This window comes from Tigriopus californicus, chromosome 6 (assembly GCF_007210705.1).
Source record: "Tigriopus californicus strain San Diego chromosome 6, Tcal_SD_v2.1, whole genome shotgun sequence".
NCBI lineage: Eukaryota > Metazoa > Arthropoda > Copepoda > Harpacticoida > Harpacticidae > Tigriopus > Tigriopus californicus.
This window is the reverse complement of record NC_081445.1, coordinates 8,235,580-8,249,795: the sequence shown is the minus strand read 5'-3', so window position 1 is coordinate 8,249,795 and position 14,216 is coordinate 8,235,580. Positions and strand designations below refer to the sequence as shown.

Here is a 14,216-nt window from a genome sequence, read left to right as displayed (position 1 = left end):
ACTTGTCCATGAAAGTGGGTATCAGAGTGTCTGATTCATTCATAAGAGACTCAATCTAAAACAGGATTAGTACACTGAACTTGGTAAAGCTCTCANGTTAGTGTTATTGATTGAACTGTTGTTGGCTAATATTTTTGCTCACTCAAAGCTTTGGATCGTATCGAAGCGGAATTAGTTGATAACTTAGTCTTCCAGCGACTTTTGACTTTGAACATTCGATAAGCTGATTCTTCGTGACAAAAAGTCGAAGCAGCCGTGTAATTATTTATCAGGAAGAAACAAACCTGAGGTTATTAATCGTGGAGAGACCTGTTCCGTACTTGTTATTGAAATTGCTTGGCCGTAGTTGCAAGTGTATTGCAACTAAATTTTGCAATGATTAGATGGCAAGTTTTTAAAAGAAAGTTTCAAAAATACCTTTCAGATATATTTTATCTTAAATACTGCATTTTCTCGATTTTGACCCACAACAATAACAACACTCTTTGAACTAAATTTGAACACTTTTCCAAAATAAATGAGAATTCTCGAGCTCTCGTACTGATAATCAGATCATTTTCCAGCCACCCGCATCGCAATACCAATACCCTCACCACTTCCCTCAGGGCTCCAGCTCAACCTCGCGCCATCATCATCACCACCATCACCACAATAGCCATCACCATCATCACCATCCCCAATATCAGCTCCCCCGCTTCCATTCTGAAGAGTCTCTAGCTTCCAGAGGGGGCGGAGGAGGAGGCGGGATCTACTCGTCTCGAATCCACTCGTCAGCCGACGAGATCTCGTCGTTGAATCGCAGTCCTTCCGTGAGCTCTTCCGACGAGAGCTTCTCCCGGACGGACTTCTCTCGAACGGATGCCGAAGAGGAATTGAGCCCCCGGAGCTCACCCCCGTCACGCCCACCTAGTCACGCCCCATGGATCTACCCGTCAGATATCCAAATTGATCCCTCTTCCCTGGAGGTATCGCCCAAAGCGGAGCGACGATCTCTGCCCGGACCAGCCAAGAACAAACCCAGGTATGGCAATGAATGTGAAAGTTGATTTGTTTCATTCTTTTTTGGCGAACTTCCGAGAACGGGGATGTACGAGTAGTTGTGATTCCAATGAGACAGAATCGATCTAGATTAGGGGCTCCACATTTATTAAAGACTTATGCGTCGGATCATGGGAAGTGTTTTTAGATTCAATGCCAAGATTGCAATGGGGGGGGGATCCGAATTTTATGGATGGGCAAAGTTGGTAGGGCCCGATGCATATACCCTCGCTCTGTCACTCCAAAGTGTATCATCTTTGATTTTGTCTTTTGCCTTGAGAGTGCATGTGGTTATCTGTCCTGAGCCGTATTGCGCATCCCATCATTTTGCGGCATCATTTTTGATTACGTTCGAATACTTCGAGCAGGACAGAGCATTTTTCGTTTTGATCCCCAACCACCCTTGGTTGTTCCTCTTTCCCTTAACCAGGACTAAGACCAACAACCTCCCACAACTCCCCTCCGTGGGTTACTCCCCATCGCCCACTGTCAACAAAGGCCTCGGAGGCGTGCCCGGACCTTCTGCCAATGGCAAACTCCCCAGTCAAAGACGACCTCCGTCGGAATCCGATTTCCGAAGCGAAGTCGAAAGTGAACTAGACATGGGTGACGAGGATGACGTTCAAGGGGGCGGGGAGAACCTCTGCGATCGCTTGGACCTGCCCCATGGCGTGGCTGGCGTGGAGGAGTCGTGTCGCTCAGCCATGTCTTACAGTGATATCGGGGACAGTTGCGGAAGTTTCGAGTTCCTTTCCGGGGGTCGTCCTGGTCGTCGAAGGCTGTCCTCGGCGGCTACTCACGCCAAAACTGAGGACTCCATTCAAGAAGAGACCAACGACGATGAGGGCGACTACTGTGATGACGACGAGGAAGACGAGGACAAGTTGTTCCTGCCCAAACGAAGCGCCCCGAATAATCTTCCCAATAGCTCGGATCAGCAGAATGTTCTCCGACAGATCCAGGAGTTGAGCTCGGCTGTGGGTCAGTTGGGCAATCAAGGGGCCGGAGGAGGGACGGGAGAATCGAATCAGAGTCGGAAATCCAGCCGATCCTCACAAGGATCCGCCAACAAACGATCTGGGAGTGGCTCCGATCGATCCGGAGGCGGTGGTGCTCACGGCAAACCGAGCCTTCGTCTCGTAAGACTTCATAAAGCTTTTCTTGGTTCGGACCAGTGGCATGTTTCATCTTTTCATTTCATTTCAGTCCTCCGGAAAGGACAATCTGGACCTGTACCGACCCGTTGAGAGTGATGTATTGATGAACATTCAGAAAGATATTCAGCCCCCTCCACTGACACAGTCGATCATTGACATGGACAACGAGAGTAAAGCTGCTCGTCTTGGACAAAGGAGAGAGGAGATGCACGACGAAGAACTCAGGTATAATAGCACCTCCCCTGGTTCGCACCATGAATCCGATGTGCAGAGAATGCTCCAACAACAAGGTTTAGTATCCAAGCGTGCCAAAGAATTCGAACCTCCCGAGCCCACAGCCCATAATAAGGTTGGGTTCGCTGCCATCCAAGAACTAGCCCGGAAGCAAGAGGAGCTCCTGATGAGAGATTCCACCCCGGTCTCAGACAACAAGACTGAGCCCCAAGACCAAGGTGCCAAAGGAGCCGGTCGATTTCCTTTGGAGGTGAAAACTCCTATCCAATCCCCGCCAATTGGACTGAGACGATTCGGGAGCTTCAGGTAGCAGCCCCACCCATCAACACCTCCCTAATCTTAGTCTAACCGACTTTCATCTCTTGGGCTCTAACCTCAAAAATCCTCCTTCTATGTCGTCTTGATCTCTTCTTTCACGAATCTCTTGCTGTATACATTTAGCGCTATTTTTATCATTTTATCAACCATACTTAACAATCCATAGTTATTGTTCCAGATCCAAGGGTCAAGCCAGTGAATACGAGAACATGGACTCGGATATTCAAACCGATGACGATGTATCCAAATCAGAAGCTCTTGAGGAGGAGGGGGTCGGAGAACCAGAGCCTGAGACCAGCTCGAGTACGCCCCCCAGAATGCAGCAGTCCCCTCCCAAGCCTTCCAAAATTCCCCGCCCCATTGGCGCCATTGCGGCATTGGCGATGCCGGCGACGTCCAAGAAGTCATTGACACCAGAGAGATCCGACCCAATGCCAAATTCCGAGCAGAAAGAGATTGATGAATTCGAAGCCGAGGAACGAAGATTGCTCGCCTTGGAAGCTAAGGTAAGGAAGGGAACACCCCCCCCCACCCACCTCCAATGGATCTGGAGTGGGACTCTAAATGGATGTCAGTTTGATTAATCCACATGTGACGTTGACTTCATTAGTGCTATTTCTTTATTGCTTGATTAATTAACTAGGTATCACCTGGACTGGCCTTTGCCATGACTGGACGTTGGACGGGTGGAAAGCGAGAGGTAAATAAATCTTTGTGTTTCGGACCCGCGAATCGATTCTCGAAGGAATTCCATGAGAGTATAAAACCCCTTTGTGAGAGCTTTACACACACAAAAAAAATGTTCGTTTCGCAGGAGGAAGAGATGCGAAAAATGATGGTTCAAGAACAGGAAATGGCTCGAGCTAGAGGAGAGGTCATCACTGAGAACACGACGAGTGAGGAGGACTCGGAGATTTCGGATGACGAGATTGGCCGACAACTTCTTCAACAACAACAGTCATCCCATGGGCGTCTCTTGAAGGATGAAGAGCCTCTCACGGATCTAGACGCCCCTCATAGTGAGGGCAACTCCTTGTACGGAGATGATCGAGGTCATGAAGCCGACATGGACGACACCTCAATGTCCTCCCGAGCCTCATCCAGACTTATGGGCGAGTCCATCGACAGCATGAATGCCATGTGAGTGCTCGTCTACTAAAGAGTGAAAGAAGGCTTGGTAGGAACTGGAATTTCATTGCCCACGGTCTTGGTTTAGAATAAAAGAGCTTAAGTTTTAAACTGCAAAAATATGAATAAATTTTCCTTATTGCGATATTGCAATCATTGGACGTATTACAGAGTGTATAGTGCAATACTAGATGGCGCTTGATTACATTCTACTTTGTTCTTTTTAACGGAAACTTTTGGGTTTTTAGGCCCCTTGTAATCACAATTTTAAGTCTAACGTGTTGACAACTCATTTTGAGATGGGCCTTAATCAGTAATTTGACAATTGGTCGCTTTCAGTTTTTGCTAGAAATTTATATTTATTTATTCCTAAAAACGTTTCGCTTAATAAGTTCCCTTTGTTCGCTCAAAATCAATCTGTGTCATCGTAAGGGGGAGTAGATCTTTAGTAAAAAAAAAAAAAAGACCATTCAAGATACAAAAATGACAAATACTTATTATTATTGTACTTTATTGTGACGAAATTGTCATTGAACAATTGGTGGATTTACAGGTATACATGATGACATTTGTTCCCTACTACGGTGTCGTCTCTATGGAAGTTTTGGGTTCGGCCGCCATTCGAGGCGTCGTGTCCGTCCACATATTGTACTTGTGAAATACAAGTAGTCAATCTCGAAGGAAATAATTTTGACGAAAAAATTAAGATTTATTTAATAATGAGTAGATTGTGATGCAACACGTGAAGTTCTCAACGCATCATAATCGATGCATTTGACCAACTCTCCCAATTTTTATTTCGAATCTGGCGAATAAACGAGGAAAACTAGCAAATAGCAAATCAACCCTTTCAGATTTTTGACCCCTCCAGCCATGGTATTGGACGATTTTTATCGATGGACACATATCAATTAACAATTTGATTCCATAGGTATGATAGCGAATATGACCACCTGAGAGATGGTGGGGCTGTTGGAGGAATGTTGCTACCCGGTAATTTGACCTCGGATTGCGACGAATCGGATTTCTTCCACGACGATATCGATATCGACTCGGATGTGGGCAATATATTGGACAACGTGCATGTCGAACACATCCGGGATATGACCGAGAACATGAAACGCAGCTTTGGCGTCCCTTCCAAATTGGAACATGACGATGAGGACCAATCCGCAGGAGCAGGAACCAGTTCCGACCAGAAACCAAGTGAATCCAAAGAACCAGAACCCTTGGCAGCTCCTTCAAAATCTGTCCCTGCAGAGCCAGACGAGCAATCTTCTAAAGATTAAGCTCAAGGTAGTAAACAGGAATCTCCAGCCTAGAGGCAACCATGAGCTTTGTATCAAGTAATCTACTCTACTACGACTTCTACGGTGAAACACCGACAGTTTCGTGTGCGAAAGACATGGTCATCTTTGACAAACTCAAAAGCAAAATCTTTTTCGCAGGGTCAACAATCCTTGGCCTCCGTGTCCTACCATTATTATCATTATGATCACCTTTATAATCGTAATTATGATATTACTATTATTATTTACCTGCCCTAGGGAGCTTTGACCCGGTCTCTAGTCTCGCACTGTTGCTGCTAAGTATAAGAAATAACCAGACAATAATAACGATCCACAATAATAAACCAAACTATTGAAGTACCTGTCAATTCGGATTGTCATTGAAATTCTTCTTGGATTACGCACATAATATCTAGATTTGGGCATTAACTTTGGGAATCCGTCATAACCATAGGTTCGCAATTGGTCATGGTGAGATGACGGCAAAGCTCCAAATGAGTGCCGAAAACGCCATGACATTTATCGCATACAAATGACAATCGCTCCTTGTCGGGGCCAAAGTTCTCCATTTCCCAAGCATCGTCGAACACGATTATTTTGGCACGAGTCATCGGGTCCAAATAGTCCATGATCATGTTGTGTCTTCGTCCCACGTGCGTGACCAGAGCAGATCCATTGGGTGCCCTCCAGTGACAAAAGCTACACACCAGGGTATTGGGTTGGGTTCGCTCCAATTCTTGTCGAATCTGAACTTCAAAGTGTTCACAGAAGTGGTTCTTCAAATTGGAGTGATAGATGGTTTTGTCACAGATGTAACAGGCCATGGACCATCGCCGGGATGGAACTGCCGCTTGAGGGGCTTCCGAATCGGACAGTTCCTTCAGGTCATGGGGTAGAAGTTTGGGGCCAAGCTTTGGACGACTTGGAGGTCTAGTTAGAGTAAGAGGTAATTAGGCATAGTTTGGAACTTTATCCAGATGAAGGCAAGAACGTATGGAGAGTGGATAGACAGGCTACGCATTTTTACCGGAAATATCTGTTGACTTTTCAATTCCTTTTTTCAACCTCCGGACAAACGAGATGTTATAATTCAAAGTTAAGCCAGACTAAAAAAACAAATGTTGTGCTTCTTAAAAAGACATTATTACAGTATAGTGAAGAAAATGAATCTTTTAAACCAATACCTAGCAGGGCTGTTGCATGCAGGAAATAAATTTGAAGTGTTCTGTTAACTTTTTGCGGTTTGATGAACCACTGAAATATGGAGAACAGTAAAATTGAAAATTAAACTTCGAATTAAAAACAGGAACAAAAAATATTCACTGTATTGCATTGTTTTTCAACAAGAGTTGCTGCAGGTCATTTTGACTGCGTGTTTTCAGACTCACAGAGAAGGATGAAAAACCATCCACCCTGAGTATGCACTGCAAGTCTGCCAGGTAACTCGGTGTGTAAAGTAGATGGGTGAAAGTACGGTGTCTAATCTTTGAGTTGCTGCCTTCAATTAGATTGAGTAACAATATTCAATGGTTACCAATTCAGTAGCACTTGAAACCCGCAACAAATCTAGCATCTTTTTTTTTGCTTTCTTTTCAATTGAAAGATCATTGGCTGGTCCATTTGTTTACCCTGTTCCGCACCAGCACTCCTTTTTTTTTTAGAAATTTCATTCATGTAGTGATGTGTCTTAATTTTGGCTTAGACAAAAAGACAGTGAACAAAATGAAACATGACCCAGGAAAAAATGAAACATAAATAAAAAAAAATATAAATCCAAACATTGATCTTAATAAAAGTATGCCATTATTACAATTGACCCTAATTACAAGATTAACTAAAAAGGTGAATGCTGGCGTGGAATGGGGTTACTTGCCACATAACAGTGAGCGGAATGAATGAGTTTGCGCTCAATTGGTAAACAAACTATCTAGAAGAGGACAAATGCTCATCCCTGTCCATACTCCAGAGGTTCATGAGACATGACTAGGTTGAGAAACGTACAAAACTCTAGGAATTCTCAACTGCCATGACTTGGTTACCAAAATATCAGTCCCTAATTGGGAACAAATCAAATTCATTTCCGATCAAGATGTTTCCAGCAAAAATCAATTGCTGCATTTAAACTTATCCGACAGAAATGAAGTCTTCGAATGAAAGATCTAATCAAGACTGTGCATAATAACCTGGGAAATAAGAGCGTGACTTCTTCCAAGTTCAAGAACTCTTCTATCTTTCGATGGGTCAGCCCAATGTGAGCGAGAAGATTTCCAGCCAAAGACGCCTTGTAGTGGCAAAATGGACAATCTTCATTGGGTGAGGAGCCCTTGGGTAGGTACTGATCTTTGATGTGATTTCGAAAATGTCCAAAAACGTGAACCTTCAACTTCGACAATAATGGTGTTTGGAATTCACATCTCAGACAATTGAGGAGCTTCCCACCTTCCACATCCTCTTCCACATCTTCGTGTCCTTCCTGCTCCTGATTTTCTGGCTCTTGTTCCACCAATCTTCGATCCGTTTCATGGAAGGGTTCTCTTTCTTCCATGTCCCTCTGGTCGTCAATTTTGACTCTTTTCTCCATGATTTCCTGATACTCCTCTTCTGTGAACTGAGCATATTCTGAGTGCTTTTCATTGCGATGTCGCTTGACCCAAATCCGATGGATTTTACGCCCGCAAATCTCGCACGGAAAATAATCACCCGCTCCATTGGAAGGTCTCTTGGGCGCCTTGGGAGCTGTATCGTATCCAACGATGCCGTGGTAATCCTCCTGATGTTGTTTCATTTCCTCGCCCAAAATATCAATGCCACAAGAGGTACACGTGATCCAACCCAAACATTTGGCTTCATGGCGGACCAAATGACGCGCCACACATTTCAAGTAGGTTTTGCCACACTTGGAACACGATCGACGTTGTTTCTTGGTGTTATTGTCACTAACATTGTTATTATTATTATTCGATGCACCATCATGTCCGAAATTTGACAAGGGAGCTCGCTCGTCCTCATCCGTCTCATGGAAACCGGAGGGGTACCATGACGTGTCCCGAAAGTCATTCCCATTATTGAGGCTACTACTCGAATCCGACTCCTCGCGCTCATTCAGTGGGTCCAGGTCCGGTTTATTCCCGTACTGGACTTGAATCACCAGATTGTCACTGTCAATAGGGATACGGAGCATGTGGAGCACTCTTAAAATACTCTCAGATTGCTCTTGGGTGTGATCAATCATGACTTGACCATTATACAGCAAGGCGATTACATTCTGGAACTCCGCTGAGCTCACATCGGGCAAGGAGATCATTTGGTCAAAGGTTTGCTCTGTTTCGAAGATTTCAATGTGCCCGGAGAGGCCCCGAGCCAAATTGGCGAAAGGCACTCTCGTGGTCATGCATTGTCGAATCACGTGGGACAAGCAGCCCAAAATCCCAGCATGCACGTGGACTACCTTACCATCAGAGCAGATGAAATGCAGGTCGGCAAAGGCATTGCGTTGCTAGAGAGAGAGACAATCAGTCATTAAAATATCAGTAAAATCACGGGTGTGAAGTAAAAGCGTATTTTCAAGATTTCACCAACAGGTGGCGTCCTAACAATGGTTAAAAAAAGGGGCGAATCAGTGGCCACAGAGATACGATACGTAATATTGGGACCGTATTCATCATTTCGTTTCGGGTCCACTGAATGAAGCCAGGCCACCACCTAATGAAATTTTGAAGTCACATAATATATTGCTTCGTGCCCTGGCTAATAACAAAATGAGGTCCAGAATTGCGTCAAATCAATTAAAATTTGTAGCTTTTTAGCACTAGGTCATTTCAGTAGGTTTTCAAGATATGTACAAAAGCAGTAAGGCCGCTAAGAATTGATAGAGCTCTTTCATTGACCTAATCGAAAATGTATTTTTCATCAAGAATTTAGGTACTTTTAACAAATATAGATGACGGATTCGGTTGCCCTAACAATGACAGCCCCAAATCCCATGGGATGCATTACTGGTCCCCGGAATAAAAAATCTAAAAACAAAAAGTAGCGTGCAGAAAGAGGGGGATGGTACTTCAAGATATGCAAATTGCGCCATCTAATACGTAAAGGGTCGTATTTGCAAAATACACCAACAATCAAACGCGACATTGCTTTTGATCTACGATATCAACCAATACGTAATGCTTGAGCCTAGAGCCTATCAAGGCTACTACAAGTTTCGGTATCCCTGAATTCAATAACCTATATGTGAAGTTAGTTTGCAGGTCCAGTTCCAATCATGGTAGGGCGAATAATCTTATCATTAATTGAGCATGAGGTTACTTGGCTAGCACGGACCAATGGTTACCTGAGCTTTGCTGATCTGTCGCATAAGGAAATGAACATGTTCCCTGTGCGATATTTGAAGCACGCTACTCATCTTGGATATGGGGCCAGAGGATCGTGTTGGTCGGAGATCAACCTCGTGTAGGCGAGATCCAGGAAAACGAAGCTCGAAGTTATACCAATCCAATGAGTACCAAGTGCACAAGGTTTTTCTTCGACAGACAGAAGGTGCATGCAAGCATTGCTTTCAACGAGTTACTAATCCAGGTTTGCCGTTGCATTGAACACTAGTAAGTCGATAGAATCGCCTACGGGAAAGCTCGTTTTGAGATCCAAGTAAACACATGGCAAATAATCAACTAAATCTAAGCTGTGCGGACCAAGATTAAACTGGATTTGAAATGGTTGGTTCTTTATCATCAATCGTTATGGGGGTGAATTTTGGCAAGACTGTTTGGTGTCGAAACCAGTGAGCTCGCGTGGCGAACATCAAAGCTAAATTAAATTGAGGAATGGCCAATCGTGAGCGGAAATCAGAACTTGATTTGTTTCCGAATTTAAGGAGCACCGCACCTATGACACAGAAATACCAAAGGTGGGCGCTAATTGTTCTTAGCTAAGTCAATTCTGTCCTTAAATCTGTCGATAACTCTCAAAAGGTGGGATAACAGCTTAATATTTTCATCGGAATATAACTGTTCAGTTGTAATTTTTAGCTAAGATAAGTTGGAAAAATGTACCTATAAGTAGCAAATAGGTGAAAAACGAAAACGAATTCTTTTTTGGGAATTTTTTAGACTTTTTTGTGGTGGATTGCTTCAGAAATATTTTCTTGCCTTAGATCAACGATCAACGATGAATGAAAACTTAACCATAGAGTATTTTATAAGCTGATAATTAGATGCTCTATGCCTTAATATAGGCTCAAACTTAAAACTCTGAAATAACTGGTTTATAAAGCCAGTACCGTCTATAGTACCTCAGACAAAAGTGATCAGATAACTTACGGTATGGCTCATAGACATATGTAGGATGATTACAAAAACAATATTTTGCCTCAAATTTGTCATATCAGTTTAGAACTGCATGAAATTCAAAAAGATTTTTTTTTTTACCTTTAACATACCACTTGATCTGTGGATTCAAAAATGTATTTTCAAGACAAAGCTCCTCTGGGTGGGCAGTTGGCAGCACTACACCTATAAAAAGGAATGTCAAATACAGGCATTGTTAGTGTATTAACATTTAATGACCCTAACTTCGAGTGACAGCTGTTGGTTTTCAACATGTACTCCTCACAATAACTTCAAGCCCAAAGCTACCTCAAATATGCAATGATCGCATAACTCGGCTTAGCCAAAAAGAACTCAAGAACGGAAGAGTTCTTGGCCTAGCGGAGAGTTTGACCCAACGCAACCCGATCCGGCAGAGCACTCGAACTGGCGGACAAGATGACCCGCGTCTATTCTACACAGTGAAGTCAAACTCTTGGTTGATCGAGATTTAGTAGCAAAATCAAAGTTGTTGGGTCGTACATTCTACAAGTTTGCTAAATGATACCAATTTGAAATCAAATTAGAGAAAATGGCATTCAGACACGATGGTAAGGATGAGACTCACCTGTTGAAATAATCTAATTATAAATATGGGCCCTGTTTCTGCAGTGCGAGCATGTTTTGGCCAGTTTCCTTCAAGTTGTGAGGCAGATAGGCGAATGAGCGACCCAACATCACGGGACTTCACTGAGAGGTTCGAGTAGGATTTTACGAAATCGGTAGATCTTACTTTGCAAGTCTCGGAACTAGCCATGAAATGAATAAATAATGCCATTGCTTGGGAATGGATCATGTATAAGTAGATTAACTAAACATATATTTAATCATTTGTAGATCCCTCAAAACCCAAAGTGCCTTTTCCCCCCCCATCATTACCAACCTCTCCATTTTTTCTAGACCGAACGTGTTCCTGGAAGAAGTCGAGATTTCAAATTTATTTTTGAGAACTTCAACCGTAAATCAAAGGGGGAGATAAGTCACTCCCCAGTAACTATAGGCCGATTTTTCTTACTTTGAATATTGCGAAGGTGTTTGAGAAGATCATGAAGTTGAAACTTGTTGAATTTCTTGATATCCATGAAGTCCTTCCTCCTAGCCAGCATGGTTCCGAGCACATTTTAGCACGGTTACCCAAATGATTGAACATATAGAGAAAGTTATTGAGGGACTGGAGAGCCATGAATCAGTCGATGTAGTATATCTCGACTTTGCCAAGGCCTTTGACAAGGTAGATCATGGCCTTTTAGTTAACATGGCTCCATGAGATTGGGATCCAAGGCAAGGTTCTCAATTGGCTAAGAAGTTTCATTTGTGGTAGGAAACAATTAGTTAAGATTGAGGGATCCCTTAGTGCTTTAGTGTCCTTGCTTAGTGACATAAATGATGTCAAGTCAGGCGTCCCTCAGGGCTCCATTTTGGGTCCTCTCCTTTTCATTATCTTCATTGCTCCGCTTCAGAAGCTTGGTAGTAGTAATGTCAGTATCTCTTCTTATGCTGATGATACAAAATTGGTAGTTGGTAGGAATGGTCAGGATTCTGGTTGTCTGGCAAAGGTCCTAGACCAAATTTATTCCTGGGTTGCTGCGAGTAACATGGCCTTGAATGGAATGAAATTCCGTTCAATGACCTTTGGGTCGACGCCATTAGACACTCCACTATTAGATGATGAAGGTAAGGACATTGAGCAGGTCTCATCCATGAAGGATTTAGGTGTAGTCCTCCAAGATAATGGAAAGTTCGATGAGCATATCCAGTTGAAAGTTGGTAAGGCTTTTCAAACATGTGGTTGGATATATCGCACGTTTAAGTCCAGAGATAGTGTCACGATGCTAACTCTGTACAAGTCGATTGTTCAGCCGCATCTTGAATATGCCTCTCCCATTTGGGCTCTAATTAGTTCAGCAGGTTTGCAAAAGCTCGAGCAGGTCCAAAGATGTTTTACTAGGAACATTGAAGATATGAGAGAGCTCTCGTATTGGGAGAGGTTAGAAAGGTTGGGATTGTACAGTACTCAGAGAAGGTACGAAAGGTATCTGATATTGTACGTTTTCAAAAGCATTCATGAGCTTTGTCCCAACCTAGGATTTAGGGTCAATTGTAGTGACCTTAGAGGCTTAATGTGCGTTTTGAGAGCACCCTCAAGCCCTCGAGAATCCAGGCTAGTTAAAACAATGAAGTCCAACTCTCTTCTTTCTCGCTCTCCTTCATTGTTCAATTTGCTGCCCTCAAATATTCGTAGGGCTTATGTAGGCGTTGATCCCGTAGCAAGATTTAAGTCAGACTTGGACAAGTTTTTGACTAAAATTCCGGATCAACCTTCTATTCAAGGATTAGCCAGATCAGCCAGCTCCAATATGTTGGTCGATCAAATAATATATATGAATAAAAGTCAAGTAAAATAAATAATCTTCTCGTCTTGAACTGCTGGGATTCCAATCCCGGTAGCGTTAAGGAAGTCCGCAAAAAAAGAAGAAAAAAAAGTTTCCGTGAACTTGATATTTTCCCAAATTGGTGTTGGTTCATTCATAGACATTTAGGCACTGGATGTCGGACGACCGACTACTCCGTTGGTAAAACAGTACAATGGATGATCTCCTGGGAATGGATCACAAACCGGTTTATTGTACTGTTTGGCCAACCGAATGGTCGGTCGTTCGACAACCAGTGTCTAGAAATCTATGGTTCATTGAAGTTGAATCTTTTATTCGTTATCTTGAGCATTCTTCGCTTCTGTTTATTTGCAAAACGTAGCCAGGTGTAGCAGTCTAGCAGTCAGAAATGTGTTGATGTGAACATTTTTGGTAGCAGTGATGTTATTTTTGCTGTTGGTAATAGAAATTATGACGAATCGGGTACGTGCACATAGCCGATATCTCATCCATCCCTCACAGAGCGCCGGGCAGTTTCGGGCCAGCACCAGAACCTCCGGCCCCGCCTCCACCTCCGCCCAACACGCCACCTCCTGCTGTTAATCCCACCGGAGGTTTGTTCAAATTCGGGGGCCCACCTAGACTGACACCCGCCTGACCCCCTTGGCTGGGGTTGGCCGCTCCCCCTCCGGCTGACATGGTGTCCAGGTTCTTCAGCAATTGGGCGAGCCAATGCTTGGTGGACTTGTCATCCTTCAAGCACGCCGTGAACGTATCATCCCTTAGCTGGTCAGGAAGACATTGGCAAAGTGCCTCGCAAGCTCTGTGCAATAGAACGAAAGTTGAAGAATCAAATAACATGATGGTAGTTTGTAAGGGCAGATGACCTTAATGGATGTGTACTTACCGGTGATTGTCGGAAAGACGCAAGTAGCATCGCACCACATGCTTCAAAAGTCTGGCTGAAGGCTCTTTAGCTAGAGAAAGGACCATTTTGCCCTGGAAAGTGGGAGATAAAAATGAGACTCGGTCAGACCCAAGGCTATAAACTGGAGTTTTTTTCTGACTTAACCATAGGAATACTAGNAACTGACTCTGGCCATTTGTATACTATTACTATTGGCAACCTTCAGACCGATTCAAGGCCAATCCTGTCAAAATACTGATTCCGTTCTACTTTTCTGCTGTACCGTACATCCGCCTTGCAACTTATATTGTCAAGAGGGTTATATGCCCTTTTTTGGCATTTTTCATGCTTACTAGTTACCATGACAGGGTTGAAATGTTTTGATTGCTGTACCAGTGATTTTGACTTTA

At 43.5% G+C, this 14,216-nt stretch overlaps 3 protein-coding genes across 7 annotated transcripts in view; 1 reads left to right on the top strand and 2 right to left on the bottom strand.

The window, feature by feature from the left end:
* LOC131881635 (Ca(2+)/calmodulin-responsive adenylate cyclase-like) overlaps positions 1-5,532 on the top strand; it is a 37,924-nt gene extending 32,392 nt beyond the window's left edge. For 2 of the 5 annotated variants that reach the window (XM_059228554.1, XM_059228553.1), the window contains 7 exons: positions 564-1,021; positions 1,469-2,177; positions 2,245-2,735; positions 2,926-3,253; positions 3,391-3,447; positions 3,562-3,887; positions 4,807-5,532. In XM_059228554.1, coding sequence (XP_059084537.1) covers positions 564-1,021; positions 1,469-2,177; positions 2,245-2,735; positions 2,926-3,253; positions 3,391-3,447; positions 3,562-3,887; positions 4,807-5,164 — 2,727 coding nt within the window. In that variant the 3' untranslated portion in view covers positions 5,165-5,532. The remainder of the gene's footprint in view (positions 1-563; positions 1,022-1,468; positions 2,178-2,244; positions 2,736-2,925; positions 3,254-3,390; positions 3,448-3,561; positions 3,888-4,806) is intronic. The other 3 variants (XM_059228557.1, XM_059228556.1, XM_059228558.1) reach the window with 3 other exon arrangements.
* LOC131881637 (uncharacterized) lies at positions 5,523-9,905 on the bottom strand. Its single transcript, XM_059228560.1, has 3 exons — positions 9,498-9,905; positions 7,348-8,660; positions 5,523-6,094 (listed from the first exon to the last, which is right to left on the bottom strand). Exons 1-3 carry the CDS (start codon positions 9,567-9,569, stop codon positions 5,590-5,592), a joined length of 1,890 nt encoding a protein of 629 aa, XP_059084543.1. The 5' UTR covers positions 9,570-9,905; the 3' UTR covers positions 5,523-5,589.
* A 3,311-nt stretch (positions 9,906-13,216) lies between these two features.
* The window catches only part of LOC131881642 (CCR4-NOT transcription complex subunit 9-like), a 3,555-nt gene continuing 2,555 nt past the window's right edge, over positions 13,217-14,216 (bottom strand). The window contains exons 4-5 of the mRNA XM_059228567.1: positions 13,807-13,898; positions 13,217-13,722 (exon numbers count right to left, since the gene is read on the bottom strand). Coding sequence (XP_059084550.1) covers positions 13,416-13,722; positions 13,807-13,898 — 399 coding nt within the window. The 3' untranslated portion in view covers positions 13,217-13,415. The remainder of the gene's footprint in view (positions 13,723-13,806; positions 13,899-14,216) is intronic.

What these genes read in the sequence shown, in the direction of transcription:
- LOC131881637 (XM_059228560.1), bottom strand. Translation starts at nt 9,569, where the DNA reads ATGAGTAGCGTGCTTCAAATATCGCACAGGGAACATGTTCATTTCCTT. An exon ending in GACAGATCAGCAAAGCTCAG is followed by an intron (nt 8,661 to 9,497) that starts GTAACCATTGGT and finishes CTCTCTCTCTAG; the next exon opens with CAACGCAATGCCTTTGCCGA. An exon ending in GTCACGCTCTTATTTCCCAG is followed by an intron (nt 6,095 to 7,347) that starts GTTATTATGCAC and finishes TACTCTAACTAG; the next exon opens with ACCTCCAAGTCGTCCAAAGC.